Consider the following 27,660-nt stretch of genomic DNA (forward strand, 5'->3'; position numbering starts at 1 on the left):
AGGATTGCCCTTAGGAAAGCCCTGTGCTAAATAGGGGTACCCTTAGCGAGCCCCATCCTGCCAGGCGGGGGGAGCCGGTGTGGGGCCAGCGCTGCCCCTGGCCATCCCTGGTGGGTTAAGCCTCCCTGCATTTCGGCATCTCAGCATCTCAGCCTACTTGCAGGCACTACCTGTGCGCTCTGGCAGGTATTACAGGCTATTTTGCCGGGCAGGACTGGCACTGCCGCCGTGACCCACCGTCGGCGAGCAGCATCTGAGCAGGGAGTTCCAAGTCTGACCCTTCCTCAAGTCTGCAGCATGGCCCTGAGCAACGCAGTGCCTGCTCCAGACTGATGTTAGCTTGATGCAAGTAAGGACCAAGCGCCCTGTATCCACCCGCCAAAATGAAACTGCACTTTAGTGACTCTGAGGTGAGAGCTGCGTTCCTGATCTATGAGAAACTAAAGTGTAGGAGAGTTTGATTAAACACTTTGCCTGAATAGCTAAAACACCTCACTATCTATAAATATTTTAAAAATAAGCTTAGATTTTCTTTTTTAAGCACTACAGGTTTTCCATTCCCCTCTCCGCCCACAGCAAGCATCAGCTCCCTTGCACCTGGGTTGATCTGGGCCATGGAGTCACCTTAGCACGCCATCCCACCAGCCCCTGGTCCCATCACCACCTCATCCCACCACCACCTGGTCCCACCAGCAGCAGTGGAGGTGCAGCACAAAGCAAGCACCAGCTTAGAGCCCCCAGCCCATGCACGCAGGGGACAGGGGACACCCTGGACTGGATGGATTGCCATGGGGTCCTCTGGGCAGAGCCACCCTTTGCATGGTTTAAAATTACAGCCAATGAATCAATAGATGTCATAAATATTTCTTTTGGAGGTGGTTGTATATGGGTGCTAGTTAGCTGCTTGCATCTACTGTTAGACAGACATCTATGGGATGTTTTATTCTCCATGAAGATTCACGTTCGGGCATTCAGTGTGCACAATCCCAGCCAGACTAGCACATTAAGCTAGAAAACAGCTCATGCCACAAACCTACATCTTGCCCTGAAGAGTAACAGAAGCCAGTCTATATTTAATTAAATTGATTAAAAAAAAAATGACATGTACTTTTCAAAAACCAAAAATGCTTCTGTGCCTTTAAAACAGCAAAACTCTGCTTACACTATTACCTTTTTCTAACTGTTGTGGGGGAAAGGTTAATGGAAGAGGACCAGGTGAGACAGGGGAAGGGAGGCTCTTTCTTTGCATCGGCACATCTGAAGTCATGTTACATTCATAGATGTTTTAAGATATTTTGTTGATAGCATTTTTCAAAGCAAAATACCACCACTGCCCTGACAGACCAATTATATTCCCTTACAATGTCCTACAGGCACATGAATTATGAACCAACAGAGTTTTGCCTAACTCCTCAGACAAAGTGAACATATGTAATTTTATTTTTTCCCGTCTGCATATCTTGGTGTGCCCTCTGCTGGCATTTATTCTTAACGACACACCACCGTGTGCTCAAACCTTCTTCACTGGGAAATACCCGGGGCCAGTAGCTCTGCTCACCCAGGGAGAATTCTTGGTAAATGCATGTGATACAAAATTTCTGGAAAAAGAAGAAAAATAAGGCAGGTGCTTTAGCAACAGAGCAGAACTTCAGTAGAGCTGTGAGTCGAGGGCACACCTCGTGTGGATGCTGAAATTGCTCTCCCCAGCCCTACGGTGGAGGCTCTCGGAGGGGTCGACAGGGGTGGCTGGAGGTGGTGGTCCCAAGCATGCCCACCCAATGGCTTGTCACCGTGTCTTTGACACGGTAGGAGAGATGGTTTGGTGGCCACCAGGCACTGACAAACACCATCTTCTGGCTCAAATCAAGCACGTACCTGTTGTCCTTGCACAGCCAGAATGTTTCTTTCATTCTTGCCCAAAGTTTTTACATAGCTTGGTGCTGATTTACCCTTTGAAAATTAGTTAAATTGAAAAAACTGAAATATAAATACCAAAACTTAAGAATTCAGCCTTGCGTATTATTTATGCAGCTCTAGGGGCAGTGTCAGAGGTTTCCTCATTTAACATCTTTTAAGTGTATGTAGATTCCTGAAGATTGCTCATTTTTCAAACAATGGGATTTTTTCATCGAAAGGACCAGGGAGCATATGGGCAGGAAACTGCAATCTTTTCCCTGCAGAGCCATTCCTAATGAAGAAGAAAAGACTTGTTTTGTTCCCAAATAAGAAAAAAGGATCTGTCTCTGCTCTCAGATACCCCATGTAAAGCTGATGTTGCTAATGGAGCTGCATCAGTACAAAATCAGTGTCATAGAGAAAAGATGGGCTCTCTCATGGGGAAAAAGAGTGTGGCCCTCTAGCAGCGCTCTTGGCACGCAGCGTATTTTCTGTGTAAAGCCCTTGGACAAGAGTTATTCTCAACACATCTCTGAAGGGCCAATGACTCAGCGAGCAGATGACACTGTCCCAGCACCTGCAGCTTTCTGATGGCCAGCGCTCACCTGCAAGTCTGGCAGTTCACTGGTATCTCATGGACCCAAGAAACAAAGGACAAGCCCCAAGACTTCAAATTCCCCTGGCCTAGGCGGTCAGATCCCCTGGGGCAAGGAGCTTCCTTCCACAGCACTTAGGTGCTAAAAATCCCATGCTCTCATTCAGCTTCTAACTGCCCCTCCACAGTTCCTCCGAGGAGGATCCCAACCAGGTCTTCATGCCCCATTGCCACCGGTCCCATGTCCCCAAATTGGGGCTGACACACGTTTGCACCAGCTGATGGAAGTCACCCCCAAGAGTGATCCCCCTCTTCAATGTACCATGCCACAGCCTTGCTCCCCTAGAGACAAAGTGCCTGTATTGGAGGCTCCAGATCACCAGTCACCATCCAAACACAAAATAAGGGGGTTGACCCTGTCCAAGAACTTACAGTGTAAAAAAAAGAAGACTAAAAGGCATGAAGGAATAGAGGCAGGAGGCAAGCATGGTCAGCAGCAGCACCTTTGCTATCCTTGGGCTGAGCGCTAGGTTATGCCGTCCTTAACGCCAGCTGGGGGAACAACCTACCCACTGTAATTGCAGAGAAATCACTCCCTGATATTCACCAAATATTTTGTGTAAATTACCCAGCTTATTGGCAGTTTCTTCATGTCAGAAATTGCACATTTGATGGAACTACAGGACTGAAAATCTATGCCTTGATAGAGCTCCACCAAGCTCAGCTGGACTTGCATGATGATTCGACTCGCAGGATCAAGGTCTCCATCTGCATTTTGACATTGTTTATTTCCAGCAAGAGCTCTGTAACTTGTTGGCAAGACGGACGGTGTTTAGAGGTCATTTGTTCTGTTGCATCTGGAGAAGAGGAGATAATTTTAAATACTTGTAATCAGCTTATTAACAAAGTGGATCAGAAGTTAGATACCATTTCTCCTATGATTTTGTACTTGTAAACTTCAGGAAAACAGGTTAGAGGAAAAATCAAAAGGATATTAACTAAAGATCAAGATCAAATTAAGCTGGATTAAAATAGCTCTACATGTTATCAAGTATAACACAAGGCTGTGTTGCAAGGTGGAGTGGTTGTCCAGATAAATTAATCTTTGGCCTTCAGTATGGGAAAATAAATATAAAGGCTATTGACAGAGCAGCTTGGTTGCAGCATCACAGAAGCTGCTTAGGAAAAAGCCTGACGTGGACTTGTTCACATGTTTGGCTTTACCTTTGTCTGCCCACTCAAGTCACTTTGAGACAGGAAGACACTGAAGTGGGGAAAAAACCCAACCTTTTTCGGTGAGGAGGAGAGGACAGCAGAAGGGAACATCTCAGTGGTTGCGGCTTTCTAGTGGGAGAGCAGAAATATATTTCAAAAAGACAGTTGTAGGTGGTTCAAGGTAAAAACTCAAACGAGCAGTTGAGACTTGATTGCTGAAGGCTCGTTGAGGCCAACAGCACTGCGTGGAGGGATGGGGTTTGGAAGAACCAGAGCATGTTTGGATACTTAAGAGCCCAACAAATAAGATACTTATATAACACTAACCATAGTGTTTCTAGAGCACTTGGGGCAATGTGCAGCAGTGCTGCAAACACAGTTAATACCTTGTTGGGGGAGACCTTATCTGCAGAAAGATTACTAGAACAGATGCACACCCTCTTGGCAAAGCCTCTTGTAATCAATAATAAAAACCATGGTCTCTTTGGTAAGGAAAATATTATTCCCATCTTTCTTATACTTCAGTTATAAGGCAAACCTAGGCATTTGGGGAAGTGGGTGGTTTTTCTAAGACTTAACCTGATTTCTCAACCTGTGAAAACACCAGTCAGGATCTGCCTGAACTGAGATTCATGCCCACAGCCTCAGCTGAGCCCTCCTCAAATACTCAGGTGCTCCTGCCCCCGGGTATCACTGCACTGAATCACATCCACTCCTCCAAAAGAAAACTGGCAAAAACACGATGTCACCCTCCCTGTCCCACAGCCCATTTCTCCTCTCGCTCTCACGGATGCTAACTTTATTCATTTTCTTCATCTTCTAACTCCTTCGCTCACCTTAGTGACTCAAGCCCATCACCTTCACACCTTCTCACCCTCTCCCTTGCTTTTCGTGCCAGAGTTGACGTGCCCTTCCTTGGGGTCCTTGTCCCAGTCCCCTTGCAGCCACCCACTGCCACCAGCCCCAGCCCTGCCGCTCCTGCAGAGCTCCTGGGGCATGTCAGACATGGTCCTCCTGCAGCATCACAGGGCCCTGTCATCAGTCTCCTTGCAAACACCAGCTGAGCTCATATACTGATGGCTCACAAACCCATCTCTCTCCAGACTTTTTACTTCTACCCAAATTCTTATTGTCCTAATCTCTCCCAATGCTCAGCTGATGCTGAAGTAGAGCAGAGCTGCTTCTCTCTAAGTTCTGCCTTGCTCTTGGTTGTTACCTTTAGTTCAGAGTTCAGAGTTTTGTTCTGGATTTTGTTATTTATTTTTTTTACACCATCAGTGAAGCACAACCTTTCCCTGTTCAGCCAAACTAAAATGATGGTTCTAGTCACACCCCAACTTACTGCAAACTCATTTCCGCTGGTCTCACATGATACAGCTACAAATCTCATTCTCCTCTGACCATATCAAAAGTCTCTTTTAAAATGCTGCAACACCAAAAGTTTGATTTTTTTTTTTTTTTAAGGCTGCACAACCTCACAAGGTACTTTTTTTTTCCACTTCAAAGGCCCTTTGCAGCTGCTTCCTCCCACCTCTTTCTCAGCCATTTGGATGCCCACCCTGACCAGTCCCTGGCAATTACAGACACTCGTTACCTTTCCAAACAACCACTTTTGTCCAGTGCCTTGTGCTGCCAATACTCTTTGCAAATCTCTTGTTGTTCTCCTCCACCTTCTTCTGTCCCCACAGCTCCCACACAGCCTGGCACAGTGCAAAGAGCTGGTGTGAATGGGAAAGAGGGAACTTGCTAAGTACTGAGGAGCCTGAAAAACATGAAGGAGAAGCCTCTGATATCTGTGTGTGTCTGTGAGCAGCTGCTTACTGTCTAATGGCTTCAGCAGGAGCAACCCTTGTCACGTTGAGGTGGGTTTACCCTGGCTGGACGCCAGGTGCCCACCAAAGCTGCTCTATCACTCCCTGCTCCTCAGCTGGACAGGGGAGAGAAAATATAACAAAAGGGCTTGTGGGTCGAGATAAGGGCAGGAGAGATCATTCACCAATTACCGTCATGGGCAAAACAGACTCGACTTGGGGAAAATTAACTCCATTTATTACCAATCAACCAGAGTAGGGTAATGAGAAATAAAACCAAATCTCAGAACACCTTCCCTCCACCCCTCCCTTCTTCCCAGGCACAACTTCACTCCTGGATTCTCTACGAACCCCCCCAGCAGCACAGGGGGACGGGGAATGGGGGTTATGGTCAGTTCATCACACCTTGTCTCTGCTGCTCCTTCCTCCTCAGGGGCAGGACTCCTCACACTCTTCCCCTGCTCCAGCATGGGGTCCCTCCCACAGGAGACAGTCCTCCATGAACTTCTCCAACGTGGGTCCTTCCCACGGGCTGCAGTTCTTCATGAACTGCTCCAGCATGAGTCCCTTCTGCGGCATGCAGTCGTTCAGGCACAGACTGCTCCAGCGTGGGTCCCCCGTGGGGTCACAAGACCTGCCAGAAAACCTGCTCCAGCGTGGGCTCCTCTCTCCATGGGTCCACAGGTCCTGCCAGGAGCCTGCTCCAGCACGGGCTTCCCACGGGGTCACAGCCTCCTTCGGGCACATCCCCCTGCTCCGGCGCGGGGTCCTCTCTCCCCGGGCTGCAGGTGGAGATCTGCTCCCCCGTGGACCTCCCTGGGCTGCAGGGGGACAGCCTGCCTCACCATGGTCTTCCCCACGGGCTGCAGGGGAATCTCTGCTCCGGCGCCTGGAGCACCTCCTCCCTCTCCCTGCAGGGTTGGTTCTCTCACATGTTCTCACTCTTCTCTCCGGCTGCCATTTCTGTCTGTCTCACAACTTTTTTTCCCTTCTTAAATCTGTTATCCCAGAGGCGCTACCAATATCGCTGACTGGCCAGCGGCGGGTCCATCTTAGAGCCGGCTGGTATGGGCTCTGTCGGACACAGGGGAAGCTTCCAGCAGCTTCTCACAGAAGCCACCCCTGTAACCCCCCCCACTACCAAAACCTTGCCACACAAACCCAATACATATGTTATGCTTGCAGGATGTTTCACCCAGTTCCCTTACTCCCTTACTGGCTTTATACATATTTAGGGGTTCTATATATTATAATAACAATGATGATATTGGGCAAAATAACCCTAATTTTCTGTACATTATTCTCCAGAAGTACCTCTACCTACTTGTCTCTGTTTCCAGCAGAGCAAAACTTAAGGATTTTGGATGGTCTTGCCTGCTGATAATCATATTTTTCTTGTTAATGCTGGCTTTATGTGGACTACAGCTAATCTCTGCAGGGATACGGCTCTAACTAGCTCTTGGTCTTAAACTTTCCTTTAATGCACTGTTCATAGTTGATCTGTTTATAGCTGCTTCTTTCAAGACCTCGCCAGTATGTTTTTCAAAAGAAAATACTAGTTTGACAAAATAAATCAAATCATTAAAAATACTGCTGCAAACACACACCTGCATGAACATAAGGGAGACACTGCAGTTCAGCAAGAAAAGAAGAAAAAATTCAGAGTTTAAAAGGTAGACACAGGGGGCCCTTCCAGCCTGGTTATTGCCTAACTGCAAAATCAGACTTTGCTACAAGGGCTGCCATGAAGCGCCAAGCAGTACGCACACGGCACCAAGGTTTTAATGTGGGCAGATAATGTCCAAGTATTGAGAGTTTGACTCAATAATCCTCACGGGTCCCTTCCAACTCGAGATATTCTACAATTCTATGATTGAATATGAAAGAGACTGTGTAAATCCTTGAAGGCATTCTTAAAAATGCCTCTCCTGTTGGCCAGGAGTCCCTCTTTCTGGAGAGGTCCTGGGAAGCGATGGAGCACCACCAGCTCTGCAAACAGCTTCACAGAGCCCTATTTCTTCCACCAATCTGGTATAAAAACAGGCTCTTTCCTCCCGATTTCTGCCACCTGGCTCCTGTTTGGCCTGAGTCACTGTTGAAGGTAAAGCCCTTCACTTTATCTCTATGTGGCTCCATCTCTCTGTGGCACAAAGTTACAACCAAGTTTCATTGTATGCCATGTCAGATACAGCAATCAACATTCAAGGTCAAGACCCTGTGCCTGCACCAAGGTAAATAAATGCCGTGTACTTGCTCACTTCAAGGAAGTTGTATTTTCTGGTCAAAACCCCTGTGGAGACAAAAGTCTGTACCTCCTCCTTACCACTGCCTGCTTTTACACTTGTTTTTAGACATAGAAGGTCCCCCCTTGGTAGCTTATCTGCAGATGGGCATCCAGTAGTGTCCTCACGTTAAGCACAGGAGAGATCTAACCGTACATCGCAGTTTCACAGAAATACAGCATCAGTTTGAATGGTCAGACCCATATAAATGCATACATTCAGGTTTGATTTCCTCAGTTTTACTCATAATGGCAGAATTTTATGTATATATATATATATAAATGTATCTTCAGCTAAACCTTCAGTTTCCTTTGCTATGGAAAACTTATGCTATGACTGCATGGGTAAAAAGATTTTTGCAATAGAAGCAACGAGCGTCTGAAAGAAAGTGTTTATTCATTGATAAGTAAGTTGTTATATCTGGAACTGACACAACGTAGCTTCAGTTTTCCAACAGTAAACTCCAAGTAACCTTATATAATTTGGGAAGGAAAAATCATCTCTCTGGTTTTCTTATATTCAGTAAACCATGTATCTGTGTCTGAGAACTTTTCAGTACATTAATTCAGCAACAACATAAAATATATACAAAATTAGGGTGTACTTTTCAAAAACAGGCACCTAAAATGAAGTTTCTAGCTCCATATTTAGGCCCATGAATCTGATTTTCCAAACTACTAACCACCTGCCAGACTGTGCAGAACGCTGATGGGAGCTCAGCACTTCTGAAGGTTGCACCGCTCAATGACAGCATCCAACTTTCTGACAGCCTTCTGGCAGAGACAGTTTTTGCAAGCTTCATAAAACATGAAAGGCCAAAACAACATTTCCTGCAATTATCTACACTGAAAAACAATCTTAATTAATAATGATATCATCACCACTCCCTCTACACTTAAACTGCCGCTGAAAAATTTTGCTTTCCCTTCATTTCTCTCCCTTTTCCCTAATACTTTAATCCTCTACTTCAAGTTTTTATCATACTATCAACCTGATTTCAGTGGTGGTTGTTGTGTACTGTGTCAGATTTTACTCTTTCTTATTGTTAGGATTACTTACCATACTACATGCTCAGTAATTACAGCCTCAGAGGACATGCGTTGTTCCACTAAAATACTCAGGTTCAGTTTTGCATCTATACAAGGCTGATCTTGGTGACATAGCAAATTTAGATAAGGTTTAAAAAAATAACAAGAAATTTGAAAGCAGATTTCTACCTTTATCCAAATTAAGCACTTAAAGTAAAAAATTTTAAATGTATTATGTATTATATGCTAAACCACCTAAATTTAGAACATTAGCTTGATGAAGTTAGCCAGTTATTTGTCCTCTTTTCCATCAGGTAATGGTTTGGATGAAGGCACAAAATGCCACCTTGGTGTAAGACCAATACTGTCTGTACTCTTAGATGTGTATTTTTACCAAAAGTCATTGGGGACAGCTGGAGTCAGAAGTTTGATCAATGAAGCCAAAAATAATCTTTTACTTACTCGGATTTGTGAGGGAGGGTGTCAACTTTTGACATCTCAACAAAGTGAAAATTTGAAGGAAAGGCCAGTTTCACCTTTCCCAGAAGTAAGACTCTACTGAAAATACAGCAGTATCTCCCTGATACAACCTATACATTCGGATGCCTCTATTTTGGCTTAGCTAAAGAGATACCCTAGTCAATTCAGACTACATTGAACTAAACAGAATTAAGGCAAGTGTTCAGAGCATTTTGCTCTGAAGTCATGCTCATGCTTAAAATGCTGAACCTTTCTTTCTAGACTGGCCACATATGCTCAAAGGGATTGTGCAAAACAGCATCTCCTTCTTCCAAACCAGCTGTTCACTCAAGAGATACCCAGTCCGGGAATGACTCCTAATAAGCCACATGCCCCGCTGTCATACCTGGAGTTTGTAGAATGGAGCTTGTTTGTATGTAACATTTGTAATCCTCTACAAAGATTACAAATCCTAGGAGTGCATGGATCACCTACTTGAGTGATCTCCACACCATTACAACACTTGAAACAGAGAATTGAATATATACAATTAAAATTGGGTCTATACGAGTAAGCAAGTTTTTTCCCAAACCAAGGACATTGAAGCCAACATGCCTATTCTTTTAAAAAATGCTCTCTTTAACTTCCAGCTGTTTCCATACCAGGCTTTGGACATAAGTACATCCCAGTATTGGCATTTCCCAGCGAGCTCAGTCCCTGCTGTTCCTCTCTCTGCAGGCTGTCTCTGCCCTTTCCCTTCTCATCAAGTCAGGGGCATCCACTAGACTTCGGCTTCCCAGCACAGTTTATCCCCAGCTGACCAATAAATTTCATCTTTTAGACACGCACCTCCTCCTAATCACTCTGCTGTCTCATTCTACCTCCCTCACCTGTCCAATTTTTATTCCTGTTTTTCATTCCCTTTCATTATTCTTCCTTTGTGTTCCTCATCTGCAGTCCAAACACTTTCATCACAAATTTGCTTCTTTAGGGTTCTCATATGATCTTATTTCCTTCTCAAATGCTGGCTCACCATTCCTGCATATGCCACAGACTCCCAGTCCTTGGTTTGGACCCTTTCTCTGTAACTCTTCTACAGCATTTGAAATCTTTGTCTGCTCCTTTCTGATGTCTTAAGTCACCTACAGCATCACTGAAAATCTAGTTTCTCTCATCACTTAAGGTGCACAGACTTGATTCAGCCTCCAGTAACCCCAGACCATTAATACATAAAGCCTTCAGAAAATTTCATTATTAAAAATTTGCATGTGACCAATTTAAAAAAAAAAAAACAACAAAAAAACAAAAAAAACCATGAAGATGACAAAAAGCACACTGGCATCAAAGCCCGCTCCAAACATCAAGCCTCTGCTCCCAGCACAGGACTGCTAGATGGTCTCATTTCATGGAGCTGCACACAAGGGTTTCTTTTCATTGGCACTGTGCTTTGAAATAAACACATAACTAAATTTGTTCTACTCTGGGGAGAGGAGAAAGATGACAAATACAAGTGGGAGAGGGGAACCACACAAAATTAATATTAAACTCAAAGCAAATACCAAGTATGGCAAGTTTTGGTGGAAGCAGGTGGAACTGTGCAGTCATCAGCAGCTGGAATGAGGGCCTCAAGTAGCATCAGGCAACACGATTAATTAGCAGTGCTGTCATTCTACTGTGTAGCAGGCACCAGCCAGACCGAAAAACAGTTTCCATTTTCAAAATAGTTCAAGCCAGAACTTTTTTTTTCTACTTTCGACTCCCTTCTATTGCACATGCCATCACAGACACTTTGCACCATTTCCATTTTCCAGCAGAAAGTCTGAATATTTAAATTCTAACTTCTAGATGGCACACTGAACCACCCTTCAGAAACTCCCCAAAACTATACCAGGTGCTTAAGCTGCTAATTCAGGCACTTGGATTAGGTGCTGCAAATGCTCACCAGCCTCACCTCTTCGCTACGGAGAAATGGCATGTCCTGGTACTAATGGCTGTTCTCACTCAGAGGACACTGACAAGCAGCATCCACAGCACATCTGCAAAAACCCAGACTTCTCCAGTATGATGCCTCTCCCAGTCACTGGTACATTTTGACCAGGATTTACAGTCTGAATTAAATGGGATTTCCTCTGTAAACTCCTGCAAATTACTTATGTTCCAAAAACTATGACCTGTGGGAATTAGAAAAGGTAACAACACTACTTTAAAATATCACAAGGCTGAATAATTTTTCAGTGACACACTTTGGTCTCAGTGGAGGATTAAATAAAATTTCTATGCCAGTCTAAAGAGCAAACTGTGATGCATGACAGAGTGGTTCTTCTGCAGTTCATCTTCAGGTTAGAACACAGACATCCTACTGAAACCACTTATTTGTGCACTTTATTTACTCATAGGTTTAAAAAAAAAAAAAATCTAGGCTTCAACACATAGTCATCTTCAAGTCCCCTCCCCCCCAAAAGATGAACAGAAATGGCCTTTGTAAAAGGTATGTAACTTAGGTCATTAAAAGATTTAAGCAGGTTACAAGCATCACAAGTTTAAATCAGTTGCAATAAGCCCTGACTTGATTTAAATCCCTCAATTAAAATCAACTAATAAACAAGGTTTGGCATGTTATCTCAAGTAAGCCCTCGCATCAGTTTTGCCACCTTGTAACCTTGGTCTTTTATTTCTGGTCCGTATCACCAGAGACATTGATTAATAATAGTTTTCCAGAGCACAAGCTCTTGAGGATTTGAAATGAGGCAATAAGGGATCCTAAAGCACACTGAAGGAAAATATAGTATGCATAAAGCAATGTTCTGCACTCAGGTACTGGCTAGGCAGCACTCCGCCTAGGCATCCGAAACCCAATGGCATAGCTTACTACAACACGGAGCTTTTGGGGATTTATTTCAACATTGCAAAGCTTTATGTTTTGAATAATATGGGTGCAACAAGCAAACATCCTTTATTTTAACTTACAGAAAAACTGATGGCGGGGTTCCCCCTTGAGAGAAGTTTTGCAATACTTTTGCTGTATTCTAAATGTATAAAAACTGGTTTAGGTTTCATTTAAAATATGGATTTATAGAGCACTGTGAAAAGTCACATGGAGACTTTTGCATAATCTGCATAACAAAATAATTACAATTTTTTTTCCATACAGAACTGGAATACATATACAGTATAAATGCAGGTCTGAGCACCTTTTCAGTCTATAGACTTTACCGGCAGCACGACCATTTGTGCTACAGAGGTCCTACTGTAAAGGAGAGACCTGGCCTTCTTCCAGAAGAACTGTACCCACCAATGCCTTGGAAACAAACTTTGAGTAGAAAAGAGTGGAAAGTGGACAGGAAGATCCTTTGACTACTAACAAAATGAAATAATAAGATTAATAGCAAACTTAACGCAACACAGAAGAACAGCAACTTGCAAAAAAAAAATTGTTGAATGTTTTAATGCGTTTTGAATCATAATGAAGAAAAACATTTTACATCTAAAAACAAATTAGTAGAATAATAAAAAGTGGTTCCACATAACTTATAAATTCTTTTTCCAAAAAGGTAGTTTTCACAGATTTAGGCAACAAATAAGATGTTTCATTCCAGATCTTTCTGACTGTAAGGTATACACAAACCTTGTGAAAACTGATGTGCATTGCTTGAGAGAAAGACATAAAAGCTTGATTTTGCCCAGTGATGAGTTTTCCGTGAAATTCTGCACAATACTGAAACTGTAACTGCAACTCTCCTCCATTTTTTGAAATGCTGGACATTGTTCAGTGCTGAAAAACACGTTTAGAACATTCAAAGCCATGAAATGTTTTCCATATATTTAGTCAATGTACTATTATTCACTACCATTGCTCATGTGTGATTCACTTCAAGGGGAATGGCAGCCTCAGCTTAACCTTCGGTACAGTATATAAAATTAAGCTAAGCAATAGTTAAGTGTTTAGCTGATTTAAGTATTAGCCTGCTCATAAGAACGTGGCTCTAGCACCTTGTTTGGCTGATTTTTTTCAAAGTGAAAGCATGTAATCATCCCATTCCTGGTGCCAGAGGATGGTCCCTCTGGTGATATAAAAAGTTTGCAGCAATGATGATTAAACTGCATAGAGTCTAGTGGTCCTGTATTACATATGTATTAGAGAAGCTGTAACAGACAATTTAGCAGGACCAAAACCAGTTGTCCTCTCCTCCACCTCAGGTAATAAAAGGATAGTCATTGCTCAAGATACTACATGCAGGTCATGCTGGAGAAACTGTTTCTACTGGCTGGAGAGACATTTTTCTCTTTTTTAAACAGCATCAACCTGTTTAAAGTTCTCTCTATTACCAACTAAAACAAAAAGTGAATCTTTTTTCTTAAAGAATAAAACCTGCAACCCAACATCAAATGGCTTTACCCAAGAGTTAACACCCCCCCCCAAAAGTTAAAATAAACTTTGACACCATCCTTTAACCCTTGTTATCAGAAGACTTAAAACTCTGCAGCTGTTTTCTCCAACCTCACTAGTTTTGGTATTTCAAGATTACTTCAGTACAATTCTGTATATATCTTGTATCTCAAAAAAAAAAACCAAAACAAAAAAACAACCCAAACCCAACCCAAAAACCAGAAAAAAAACACCAAGGGATCAAGCTACTATGATGACCTGTACTATAAAGACACTACATATATTCTCCATTAAATACCTTGAGCTTCCTTAATGTTATGCTCCAAAACAATGTCTAGGACCCCAGTTACCCTACAATTACTCAATGATGCATTCATCACCCCATTGCACTCCAATGGCATTTTATGTTAGTTAAGAGAAGAACCAGTTAACATATCCATTTTAATGTCATTATAGACAGTGCTGTAGAGGACATGAGCACAGCTATAGTTTCATGAAATCATAATGATGAGATAAAACGTTCCTAATACTTATGCCAACTCACCATAAACTCCATGATTCCCATCTTAAGAGCACACCCTCAGCTTACCCTCACCCTTCATCTTATACTGTGATATGTCAGACAGTTAGGGGCAGTATCTCCCTTTAGCTAAAAAGAAGTGTCTGTCTGAAGCAGCCTTTTTCTTCTTCCAGAGATATCAGCTGCCACCTATATTTACTTATATAATCAGCAGCTGTGGTATAACACCCCACTGCCAGTGCAAAAAAGGCTAAGCATAGTGAGGAGCAAAACCAGAGTAAGGTCATTTGGGAGAAAGAAGGGAGACCTATGTTAATTACCCCCTTTTGGAACAGAATAGGGACTGCAGCAGCCCTTGCCACAGCTGAGAACAGAAAGGTGACAGATGATGTTTACTTATCGTATTGCTCCATTAGCTTTAAGTGTTAATTATCTTAAGGATCACATTTAGCATGATTGTCTTTCCTCTCATGTCAGAGATAGTACTTCAGCCAGAGACCAAAAGTGCTTTTTTCTAGGCTACAGAGAGATTCAATGCATCTTGACCAACATTCGTTTCTGAGGTAGTACTCATTTACTTTGTATTGCTGGCTCAAAGTAAAAATATGGGAAGTGAACACAATTAAAAGTATGCTCACTTTAGGTATATTAAAAAAAAAAACCCAAACCCCCAAAAAACTATTTCCTTTCTGGGCAGATCACCAAAAAGAAGCAATCCTTCTTACAAAGGTCAGCTGACATTCACTGGTAAAGTCAAACTTTCATAAATGGTTTATAACAATAGCTATAAACTAAAGTGCTTCAAAATTTGCTTGACTAGATTTCAGTGATTAGAATCATAGTTTTGGATTTTTGCTAGTATGAAACGCCATGAGATTTTAGAATCACTTTATATACGAAGGGCAGAATGAATATTTTTCTTTTTCAGAAGCAAAAGTACAAAAAGCATTCCAAATAAACCTGGCAATCTATATTCACTACAAGTTGCTTGCATTTTCCTTCTCAAATCTACTATTTCTCCAGTAACTGGAATAAAAATGCAGTTGAAGTTGCACTATACTGCAGCACTAAAAAAAAGTATTCCAAATCAGATGCAAACAGGAAAATGTTTACAATCATACAACTAGTGAAATTCACACTTCATTTCAAAGTTTTAGCCCTGCAGATTCTTTTTAACACAAGGCAGATATGTAGAGTCATGGAAAAATGTAACAGACTGCTATGCACTCTCTACGTTAATTAGGTTTCACATTTATGTCACAAATGTAATGCCCTACTGTGTATCTATTAAATGCTAAATAACTTATGAACATTTATGTGCTCTATGCAACAGTGAACATATTGACCAGTGGATGCCAAAATATAAAAGTTCATACACAAGACAAACTAATTTTAAAAAAATCACATTTTCTGTACAATTCATGCAAACTGTGCACAATGTGGGAACAAGAACAACATTTGCTAAAGTCTCCACTTAAGGAAGAGCTTTTACAGCGACAGCAGACCAGTGTTCAGAAAAGTCTGCGAAAGTGTAGAAGTCCATGGCAACATAAAATGCAAAAATTATCCAGCCATTTCATTTTTCTTGTAACAAAGCAGGGATGTTGATGTTCCAACCAATAGCCTGACGATCAAATCCACATGTGAAGAGGTTACATATTGGATGGTCCTCACTCCATGCTGAGCAGCATACCATTCTTCTGTGGCCCTGCGACAGTATGGGAGATAGCAGTATTACTTACAAGGTATTTTGAAAGCTTCTGTGTCAACAAGTTAGTGCGACTCAAAATGCAAACTTGCTAATGCTCACACTAGTTTTCAAAAACGGTACTTGAGAAACCTAGAGGTCATTGTTATCTTCATCTGCAAGGTAAAAATCTTTATAACGATGAGACTCCTTAATACCAGCACCAGATCCATAATGACAGAAGCATACAAACACGTGCACCAAAACTTTTGAGTTTTCCAAAGTATGTTTGCTATCTAATTACATTTTATTTACAAAAGCAAACTGAATTTTGATTTTAGCATTTTTATTTATAAAAGCAATCTTAAAATATTGAACTACTTGCTGACAACTACTTTGTTATAAACCTGCAAAATTAAGTGTCCATCATGTTCATAATTCAGAAAGGATAATACTACAGCAGGAAGAATGTCATACTGAGGAAAAGCAATGCCTTATCTATTGTTCAAGTCCAATAGTAACAAAAATGCCCCACAGAGGGTTCTGACCAACATTTAAGTTCCAAATAAAAATTTGCCATGATTTCAGTAGTGTCAGCCTGAATGGAAATATTAAGGAAAAAAAAAAGAAAAAAGAAAAAAAAAAGAAAAATCAGGACTAAACAATAGACTAAAAAAAACTAAACTAGAAAAAGACTAAAAAAGACTAAGTAAGTCTTAAAACCCCTTCCTAAATTCTGTCAAGAGCTGCTGAATCCACCCAAAAAAGCCTACTGAAGTGGCATAATCTGACTAATTTCACTTAGTATAATTTACTCCATTAGTGATGCTTGCCATGCCAAATAGCACCACAAATGCACAAAATCTGATGGCTGCAGCAAGGATGGTTTACTACGTGGTACCAAATATCAAGAATGGACGTGCATGAGCAAGGAAGGAAAAAATAAGATTTACCACCAAATCATACAAGGTGAGCTCACAAAACTGACCCCCACTTTTTTCCTTTTATGTTTCTTTATATAACACTGTGTAATTGAAAAAAACAAAATTAAACCTCCTAGTGAGTGACATGATTCACATCAAGACATTAAAACACATTTGAAATGCTCTTACACATTTTTTCCATTTCATAGAGAAGGCAGACATTAGTTTCACTTTAGAGAGGAGAAAAATTATGATGAAATCCACTTGAAACATCATTTCCACTTCCAATTAAAAAAAATTCAAAATACGGTACTTCTTTGCATGTTGGTCATTTTCAATAACTAACAACAGCATATTTGGATAGACAAGTGTCTTTCAGCATTTGCTCAGCTTTTAAACTACGGAGACCAAATCCTACTTTTAATCTTTTATGAAACAAGAACAGACATACTTGAAGGCTATAAATATTCAGTTACCTGTCTATTACTGCGAGGGAGACGTGCTAATCGCACTCCTGACATGTCAAATAATCTAACCTGTCGGTTGTCATGTGGAAGGGCGATAATTCTTTGGCCAACACATACGTTAATCCTGCACAGAAGAGACAAAAGTAGGTTACATACAAAACAGTGAGTCTGGCAAATAAAACTTGACAGTACAAGTTTAAGCTCATGGGAAGTGATACAGCTGAATTTTTCCTGATTAGATTTCACAATTTAAAAAAGCATTAAACCATTAAGGTGTTTTCTATTGTACTAGATGCTCAAACAGTCTTAACATCTGCACCCCGTGTAAAAAAAATCTCAGAAAAGCAATACTATGTAATTACTGAAAATTTATGTTGACTACACCTGCATTTTATAAAACCACTTCAGACCTTTTGCAGAATCTCACAAGTCTCAACTTTAATTTTAGCGACTAAAATTAATATATATTCACTGAATTAATAGAAGAGACCAATTCAGTTGGAAGGGACCTACAACAATCATCTAGTGCAACTGCCTGACCAAAAGTTAAAGCATGTTATTAAGGGCATTGTCCAAATATCTCGTAAACACTGAGTGGCTTTGGGCATCAACCACCTCTCTAGGAAGCCTGTTCCAGTGTTTGACAAGCCTCTTGTTAAAGAAATGCTTCCTAATGTCCAGTTTAAACTTGCCCTGGCACAGCTTTGAACCTTTCCTATGTATGAGAGAAATTAAGAATTAATTAAGAAAACATTAATTAAGAAAAATAGTAACTCAGAGATCTGCTTACCTGTTGACTGCAGAATCTGTACGGATCGTTGCAATAGGAGACCTCATGTTTTTCAAATCCCAAACTTTTACAGTACGGTCATCACTACCAGAAACAACATTGTCTCCCACAGTGAAAACTGCAGATGTCACAGTGCTAAACAATCAGGAGCAAAAAGAAAGACATCAAGCTCTAACGTTCTTTATTAAACTAGCATCTGATTTCAAGTTCTATTTTCTGTTCCTGTGCTTCCTTTAAAATGTAACTTGCTGGGGGTTTTTTTGTTTGTTTTTTTGTTTAAACAAAAGTAACCTGAAATACTAAAACTCCAAGTGGGTATTTCAGAATTAAAAAATATTCTTACAAGAAGACTGGCCCAAGAGCTAAGAAAAGAAGCCTAACAGTGAAGACTCACTCTGGTGGCATCTCTCATATTCCACTGATCCTAATATGAGCTAAACATGTCCAGTCTTGAAACCTTAGTTCACTTTTGAAGTTCTGTATTAACGTCCAGTAGGCTTATCAGGCAACCAAAACTGAATTAGTAGCATACAGTACAATTCTTCCTCTCAAGTGTTTTGAGACTAGTAGTCAAGTTCTTTTATTTTCCAACCAAAGACTTCTGTAGAACTACCTCACAGGCATTTGTCATTCACAGCACAGACACTGAGGAGATCCAAAATACCTGTCTGAGATGTAGCTAAAGCTATTTTGTACACACACCTAAACATGTTGTAATACACACACAGAGCTTCCAGTATAACTCCACTAGCAATAGCTACAGCAATCTAATAATTTCTAATTGTGATTTCTATTCCTGTTTACAAGTAGCCAAAGTCTGACAGTCAGATAAAAAATGGCAAGTAGTAGTAGTAAGAAACACAACCAGATGAGTCTTCAAATTTCACCCATGGTGTCTATAAATGCACAAGGGCAGCCAGAGAAAGACTCCCAAGAACAAGCCTACCAACTGCAAGTGCAACATGTTACTTTCAGAAGAGATTATATAAAGAATTTTATTTTAGAATTTTACTATCTTTGTATTTTATGCTTTCAAAGAACAGTACACCGCTGAGCTCAAATGAACAGTTCTCCTGATGATGAGCTGATTTTTTTTTTAAATCTTTTACCTATTATTTCATACTAACCAATTAAAGTTTTTATACTACTATTTTCATTTTAATATTGCGTGAATTCCCAACTCAAAACCAGTTATTTTCTGCCCACACAATGTACTAACAAAGCATTTTTGTCTCTCCCTAAAATCATTAGGGAAGGCTTCTTAACTCTGCTTCTACAGATTTGATTTAATGACCTATCTTGTAACTTGGGTCATGCACATCAATTTCTTAGAATTTAGTAATTTTAATTTAAGTTGTCAGTTGTTACTGTCACTTTGGTTGTTCTGCAGAAATTTGAATTCATGTCCTATCCAAGCTGCTGATTGAGATTAGCACTAGCCAGGTCACAATGGACCAGTTTATGCAAGCCTCTTAATTTAAATTGACACCAAATTAAGTTTTAATTAGGATGAAGGCCCACTTTATTCATGATACCAAGTTTCCTAATGCATTATCAGCTAAGCTACCAGGGAGATGATTACAAGAAGAACCAAGAAGTCTTCACCTAATCTTCTGGACTTTATGAACCAAAAGTCAGAAAGTTAAAACATACATAAAGGCCACAACTCACGAGTTTCTTTCATCAGGCACTTTCACATTTGGGAAGAAAACTCATTCACATAGTCAAGTTACTGCAGAATAGGGATGGTATGTTCTTAGCACTGAACTTGTCTTCCATGAGCCTGACCTCCATTAAACTTACTAATGTCTGCATTTCTCTCCTCACTAGTTCTTTATACAAGCTGAAAAATACCTCAGTAAAATGTTTCAGACTTTCACTGAACTCTATACTGCTGTAATACATTTGAAACAATATTTATAAGTTTAAAATTCACTATTAAGTCTCCATACTTTGCACACACATTGGGAGACCTTATTGTACACAACAGTATAAGGAATTCAAGTCATAGAAAAGCTCCAGGTGAGTAAATATACAGTGTTTTAGTATTCTGCTGCCAACACAGAAACCTGATTTGTTTTCTCATCATACTTTTTATTCCAACTGCAGTTGGACTATGTTATGAAACTGTCTTAAAATAACCCTCCAATTTTGGATGCTTTTTTCCACAACTTTAAACAGCTTTCCAGCTTTTTTGATCTCATATTGGTTCTCCTTTATCACTTATCACTGTCAAACATAGTTAAGTTTCTTTGACCACATAAAGTTCTCTCATTCTTAGATTTATCATTTTTCAAATGAAAACATTTCAAATTATCACCATGCAAACAGAATGCCAACTCTAGGTTAGCTTGACCTTTACTGCTCCTATAAAAACAAAAAGACTCTCAAAAGAAAATAAAATCCTTTTCTGTACTGCTTTCAGTTTAACTATTCATTCAGATATTATTGGGGACACTAAGAAAAAGTTTGTAAAATAAAAATGCAATTAAGTTCTGCTGTAGCTCTCTCTAGTGACTGGGTAAGCGATAGAAAAGCAAAGGGAAGGCTGCCAGTCTGTTTTCAGTGACATCTTTAAAGGTGTTTAGTGGTCTTAGTCCTCTGCCTACCCTCCCAACAGTTCATCCCTCTAAGGCACTGAAGGCTGGGATATGCGCTATTTGCAAGCGCACCTGACTATGAAAACAGCCTTTTTCATAAGGAGCTTTGAATTCAAAGGCTAGATACAAAAGCACTTTTTACTGAACCCACTGTTTATGATCAAGAATTTTGGTCACAGTTTCAAAGCTAACTATATGGATGTACTGCATAACAGACTTAGATATTATGCTTTAAAAAAATGAAACATTACTCTTCCAGGGAAACCTATAGATACACTCAATTCAATTCTCAAAGATAGCTCATTTTCAAACTAAGACTGCAAGACTAGAAGTTTTAAGTAACTTAACACCAAGACTAGAAAAGACAAAAGCAGTATTGTTCTCACAAACTTGAAAGCTCTGGGAAGGGTTACCACCACTTGACTGTCATCTGAGAAAAGACCAGGTGGGTTTTTTTGGGTTTGTGTTTTTGAAGTGGAACACATTGAGTTAATATTTAAAAAAGCACATAAATTCAAGAACATGTACAACACTACTGAGACTTAAGAAAACATGAGCAAGTGCTATGCTTATAGGCTTTCTTATGCACTACAGATCATGCTTTGTCTCCTCTGCTATTCCAAACTGGGGCACCTCTTAAGGTGAGACAGATACATCTCATCTCATTTTTTAGTTTGTTTAACTGAGACAAAATAGCAACAAGAAGAAAGGCCACTTCCTACTTCCAAACTAAAACAGGATTTCAGCCCAACTAAAGGGAGAAGGTGAGAAGAAAGGGAAGCAAAGTCTGTGTGGGAAGAAAGAAGTTGGTAGAGCAACCAATATACAAATAACCTTTCAAAAGTATTGCCTCCCTAACCCCACCCATATCACGAAAATTAAAAGACTTTTTCATGTATTTTCATGTGGCTAGTTTTACTTTCTGTTTAGACTAGTCTTCAGTTTGTTCTAACCCAGATAAAACTGTGGTTAACATCCCCTTGGCTATAAAAAAAAAGTGTCAACAACAGATCATCAGACCCCATATTAATGAAATGCTAGAAGACATTAGGTTTTTAATAACTCAAAAAGATGACAGGTATTGTAGGACATTAAAAAAAAAACTGGCAAAGAAGAAGCAGTCTTATGACACTTCAAACCATGGGTCCCACAGGGAGTTTGGTGTGCTACAACTATTCTCCAGAAAAGCTTCAGCCTCCGCCAAACCCCAGCAAAACTCATTTATCTTGTCATAGGGAGCAGCCGAGCGTGTACTTCCAGCTGACAGCGTGGCACTTCCTCACCACACACCGCTGCCTGGCCTCGAATATCCTGCTCCCTCCGTGGGTCTCAATCAACAGAAATACTGTAGTGCTAGCACTCCTCATTAGGCCGAACAGCTGTCTCCCCAGTCACACTGAGACACAAAACTGTTTTGCATAACAATCTGCTGAAATTTCACACATAGGGGAAGAAGAAAAAAAAAAAAGGAAAAAAAAATACATTGAAAATGTTGGACCATGAAATGCTGACACAGAACCCTTATTGGCAATGCACCAAAAAAAAGTTAACACTCCTCTTTCCATTTTGATTTGCAACATATACTGGGATGTACTGTTGAACACTGGGAGACAACATGTTTTCATGCCTGTGAAAAGGCATCTACTCATAAGCATTAATCTGTGTGTGGGATGAAGTTCTGGAGAAAATGGATTAAAACAGAGCTTTCAGATAAATTTATTCAATGTACACCAAATTGTAGTTAAACAGCAAAATTTGAGTCCTCAAATATGCCTCTCATTTTAAGTAGTAAAATACAGGAACAAAACCTAAAGGAAGCTATCTGGGACAGCATTTCCTGCACAACAGTTTCTTTTCTTTTAGAGGAACAAAGTGTATCCCCACACAGAATAGTCTGCAACCTGCGGGGAAGCCACAACCTGGGTTTAAAACTCCAGATATGGACAACAGTTTGCCCATCTTAAAGGGCAATGACATTGGCCGCAGGAGTCCCCGGTAAGGACCACGCCAATATGTCCAAGTTTGATTGTGCATTCAGGTTTTAAAAGCACTAAAGGCACTTGATTCCAGGAAGAGCTAAACACACAGTTCCCAAAGTCTGTGGATTTATCTCCAAATATCAGCAGAGCTTTTTCCTCCAACTTGAGAAACAGTAAGAACAAACCATGAAGGAATTAACACAGAAGGGGGAGTGGGGGAATTCAGAGATGACTGTTAGCACTGAAAAGTCTTTTTTTTTTAGCATTTAAATCAACGTCTATTCCAGAGATATGTGTTTCATGACATTTAGAGAAAACTGCCAGTATCTCCTTTTCTCACTATTGTCTTAAAATAATAAAATGATACAGGATTGAAACCAATAACTAGCTTTTATGAGAATTACTCAATGGCAAGTTAGTAAATTAGTTAAGGTGCAGATATTTTTAAAAATCAATTGCATTACATTTATGATGGGATAAAAAAGGTCCATTTATCCTTGCAGTATTGCTGCATCTGTTATGTAAGCTTTAGAATGACAACACACTATAAAACGTTATGCTCCACTCAATACCATACAAAGAAAAGGCCTTTGGCTATGCTCTTTTGTGGGTCATCTGAAAAAAATCATAGCACGTTTTAGTGCACGCATTCAAGAATTGAATTAAGATTCTCTCCATCTATTGTAGTGAAGCTTAAAGCACTCATAAGCAACTGGATACAGATTTATTGCCTACATCTTTTTTTAAAGTGACTGACAATGTAAGTGACAATGGCTAACATTGAATACAGTCAAACTTTGTCTGTTACATACCCCAATCTCCAAAATAAAACACCTAAAGGGTGTTTTTTTTTTCTTTTAGCTACAGGGCTTTTAATCTTAAGCACTTACTCTTATAGCTTAAGGAGTAGTTTATTCCATTTTTTACATTTCTTTATTAATTAGGAAGCAATTTTTACCATGAGGAAGCTCGCCAATGACAACAGAAAAGGTTCAAGAGCATAAAGGAAACAAAATTATCAAAGAATATTATCTTCCAGATTGCTTTTTCAGCACTTCGACAACTCCGTGACAACACTGGGTTGGGGGAAGGTTAGTAGAGAAAATGGGGTATTCAAGTTGTGCAAGAGAGCAAAGACAGGTAATTTGGATGAGCTGAAGGCACGTAAAACATACTGGCCACAGTCCATCCTGAAACAGATACACAAAGAAGCTAACAACATGGGAAGTTAGACAAATTCAAAGCTGGATGCTTGAGCTATCAGCTAATAAGGCTGCTAACAACTCTAAGAAAACTGTTGAAACCTTAACATGCGCTGTTACATGTATGTAATAAGTGTAAACCAAAAGGTTTTTATATGTACATGTTTAGAAACACAAAATTTAAAAAAAGCTAACCCTAGAGCTCAAAGTCCAGGCCATAATCTTCATTTAAAGAATATGCAACATGCAAATGTGGGATCAGAACAGTGTTTGAAAGCCAAGTTTGGGGGCTTTTTCAATGAAATGCAAGAGAAAATAAAAAACCACAGCAGACAGGACAAGGTAGGAATACCAACAGTAATATCAGAATCACCTAGTTATTCCGTTTTCTCCCCAAGCCTTACTGATTGTTTCATCAGAAAAATTTTGCATTTCTTGCAGAAGCTGGATTGAGAGATATACACATGGTGAATGCCTAAGGCATTCTTTGATTAGGAACAACAGAAAAATGGTAGACAAAGCATCACTGATGGCATTAATAGCTGAAGCAAGAACAGAACTATCTTGAAAAGAACAGATGCTTTAAACTGGTCGAAGTCCACTGACAGCATCCAACTTGTGACATTTTGTTTGGCACAAAAGACTCCTTTTCCTAGCACAGCTTTTAGTCAAAGGTGCAAAACTTGCATTTTTAGAACTACATCTAGATATGCTTTAGCTTCACCAAGAAAATGTGGCTGAGTAAGAAAACCTAACAGCGACCTTGTAATATTGGGGATATCTAGAATAAGATTACTTTCCAATAGGGATGTCTAATGACACTGCTGTCTGAAGAGAAGGCAAATTCCCCCCTGCCATGACTTGGTGAACACGACAAACACATATCAAGGTATGAGAAGTAAATCTTGCAGAATAAAGAATCTGGGAAAGCCAGCTGACCTTGGCAAACTTGAGCGTCCACAGAACTAAAGCAATTATTATTCTCTTGACACAGAATGCCATTTTGACATTAATTCCCAATTCACTAAATGTCAGAATTCAGCCCAGCATCCTAATCAGCTGCTGCTTAATTATTTTTACATTTTTTAATTCAGACTTTCCAGCAAGCATAGGAGTTTGAAGATAAGTTGAAGAAGCAAGACATATTTGCAATTCTCTAGTTTCAAAGTTCTCAGGATGAAGCACAACTCACCATCCAGCTACATATTCAGAGACACAACCAGATTGAAAGGAAGAAGAATATGCTGTAGTCTGAAAATGCTATAAGTCACTTCGTTCAGCTCTTTGTCAGAAATAACATAAGATCCACTTTCAGCAATTTTTTCTCCGAGTTTGCTCAGAAAGTAACACAAAGATATGGATTCAACAGCTAACAAACATTCATGTTTGACGCACTGGCTCAATCCAGCTACAAAGATCAGTAAGTTTGAGAAGTCGTAAACAAACTTTGTAATTTTTTCTGGCTAGGTCGAAAGTACCTGCTCAAATTTACATTTTTTTTAAAGCAAAAAATGCATTTAATCGCCATGACAAGTTGGTGCATAACTACATACTGAACAATCAAGAAGTATTAACAAAGGACATTCACATAAGGATAGCAACCCAAAGCTGCTTCTGAAGACAACATTTTACTCTTTGAAGGATGGTATTTGCAAGTCCAGACTTGGAAGTCCTGCACCTTTTTACTCAAGCATTTCAAGAAACATATGCCCAACCACTGTGTACCTTTGATGGTCATTAAACAAAACAAAACACTTCAATATTTACCAAGTAACTCTTAAGCAGCATATAAGCATCAACACACTACAAATATACAGCAAAAGAGGTGTATGGTTTAAAAGATGTATATGAATCCACTAGCTAATAAGCATTCTGTTGCCGATAGGGTATTCATTTATTTCCAGTGTTACTAAATTGTCAGAACAAATGTATAAAATCTGTAAAGTACTTGACTGGACCTGTACAGACTAAGATTTTATTTTTTTTTTAAGCTACAAATGGTAAAGATTTCCAACATGAACATTTTAGAAGGCTCTGCACATCAAGATAGACCTCAGCATATGCGAAGTACTTGAAAAGACAGAAAAACCTCATCAAGCACATATGCAAGAGCAAGTCAGTGCCAGAGTTGTTCAACTAGGTCACCACATTGGAAAAAGAAGGGCCTTCAGAGCCCCGACAAGACACAGCTGTGCAGGGGTCGGCAAACAAAAGCAAAAGTGAAGCAGGAATGAAAATTGCCGTGTAGATGCCAGAACCATTTTGCTCTTCAGAGCAAAACCTTAGTTCAACTTGAAGAGTTCTAATCAATAACCTCTACATTCAGTAATTTCTCAATAGGAGAACAGCTGGTGCTAAATATTATCACACATGTATTTTAAAGCAGTATCTGCTCAGAAAAAGGTGTTGGAATTTGAGTCCCCAGTATAAGTTTTGGAAGCTTTAACTCAGGAAGTCAATTTAATTAACATGCAACAATTCAGTGTCTGGATGGTAATATAAATGTAACCTTTTCCCAGGGCTCTGTTAAACATCTCATAGAGGGATGTGACTGGGGATTAACAGCAGTTAAGCAGGATTAATATAAATTCCTATTGGTGCACACGCAAAATCAGACAATAACAAAGATTTATATTTAGGCAAAAACTGGTCTTGTTTCCACACCATTTCACTATTTTTTAATCAGTAGAGAATAAGCAAGTGAGACAAACTGGGGGCACGGCAAACCTAAAAGAAAATGTGACAAGATATTTTTATCACTATGGAAGCAAGGCACAGGCAGGTAAGTCATGTACTGAACTGAAACAGTCGTATTTATGAAAAATGTAAACAAGCAATGTTTACAGATTTGGAAACTTCCCTAGGAAGATGCAACTTCGAAAAAGACCTGAATGTACTTTGAAGACTCAACCCAACGCAGGCTTGACGTGCAAAAGTACTACCAATGTACTAAACTTGATCTGTGGATATATAAATGTCAAGATATATTAGAAAACACACTCTGAGGCAAAATAGGTAACTTATAAAAAAGAACTGGTGATTTGTAGAGAAGAGAATATAGGAAACTTTTATCATCACCTGAGTATCTCGTAATATAGGAAACAAATCTCTTCAAGATGAAATCCAGCAGCTAGAAACTGAAGCTAGACAAACTCAGACTAGGGATGCACAAAAGGTTTAACAGGGAGGTTAAGTAAGCACTGGGATGAGCAACTTATGGAATTTACCAAGGGCTAAGTTGAAATCTTTATCATTGGAACAACCTAACATACAGGTGGCAATGCTACTAGAATTACCTCCTAATTGAAAACAGGCATCAATGCAAGAAGCTCGAGACAGATATGCTGATCACAACAGATTCCTTCTGGCCTTACCCGAGGAGAATTTATTTTCTTGGACTGTCACAGTAGTAGACTGTAAGAAATATTCTGCTTTTAATAAAGCAAGCAGTTGTACGCTCAGAACACCAGAACAATGGGTGATTTCTTAGTCCGCTTACTTAAAATACAAATAATCTCTCATAGCTGATACACACACACACACACCTATTTTGACAGAACATCACTTCATAGGACAAAGCAATGCACAGCAACTGCTTTACATTTTCAGATGTCGATTAACTTCATAAAATCATACTCTGCACATAACAGGATTCTTTAGTCTCTCCAGACATCAGCATCATCCTGCTGTATTTTTTACAAGGTAATGTGCCATTTTGACTAAATCTAACTCATTAAGGCTACTAAAAGGGACGTTGAAATGACACTATCCACATAGGCCTCCCCCCCCGCCCCCAGCCTCCATTTGTGTGGTTGTCCG

The 27,660-nt window shown here is 40.0% G+C and overlaps 1 protein-coding gene across 1 annotated transcript in view; it reads right to left on the reverse strand.

The window, feature by feature from the left end:
* Nucleotides 1–12,714: 12,714 nt before the first annotated feature.
* The window catches only part of WDR37 (WD repeat domain 37), a 39,070-nt gene continuing 24,124 nt past the window's right edge, over nt 12,715–27,660 (reverse strand). The window contains exons 11-13 of the mRNA XM_010585532.1: nt 18,061–18,195; nt 17,280–17,394; nt 12,715–15,901 (exon numbers count right to left, since the gene is read on the reverse strand). Of these exons, the coding sequence (XP_010583834.1) occupies nt 15,770–15,901; nt 17,280–17,394; nt 18,061–18,195 (382 nt within the window). The 3' untranslated portion in view covers nt 12,715–15,769. The remainder of the gene's footprint in view (nt 15,902–17,279; nt 17,395–18,060; nt 18,196–27,660) is intronic.

This window comes from Haliaeetus leucocephalus, unplaced genomic scaffold (genome assembly GCF_000737465.1).
Source record: "Haliaeetus leucocephalus isolate CR32 unplaced genomic scaffold, Haliaeetus_leucocephalus-4.0 Scaffold0, whole genome shotgun sequence".
Taxonomy (NCBI): domain Eukaryota; kingdom Metazoa; phylum Chordata; class Aves; order Accipitriformes; family Accipitridae; genus Haliaeetus; species Haliaeetus leucocephalus.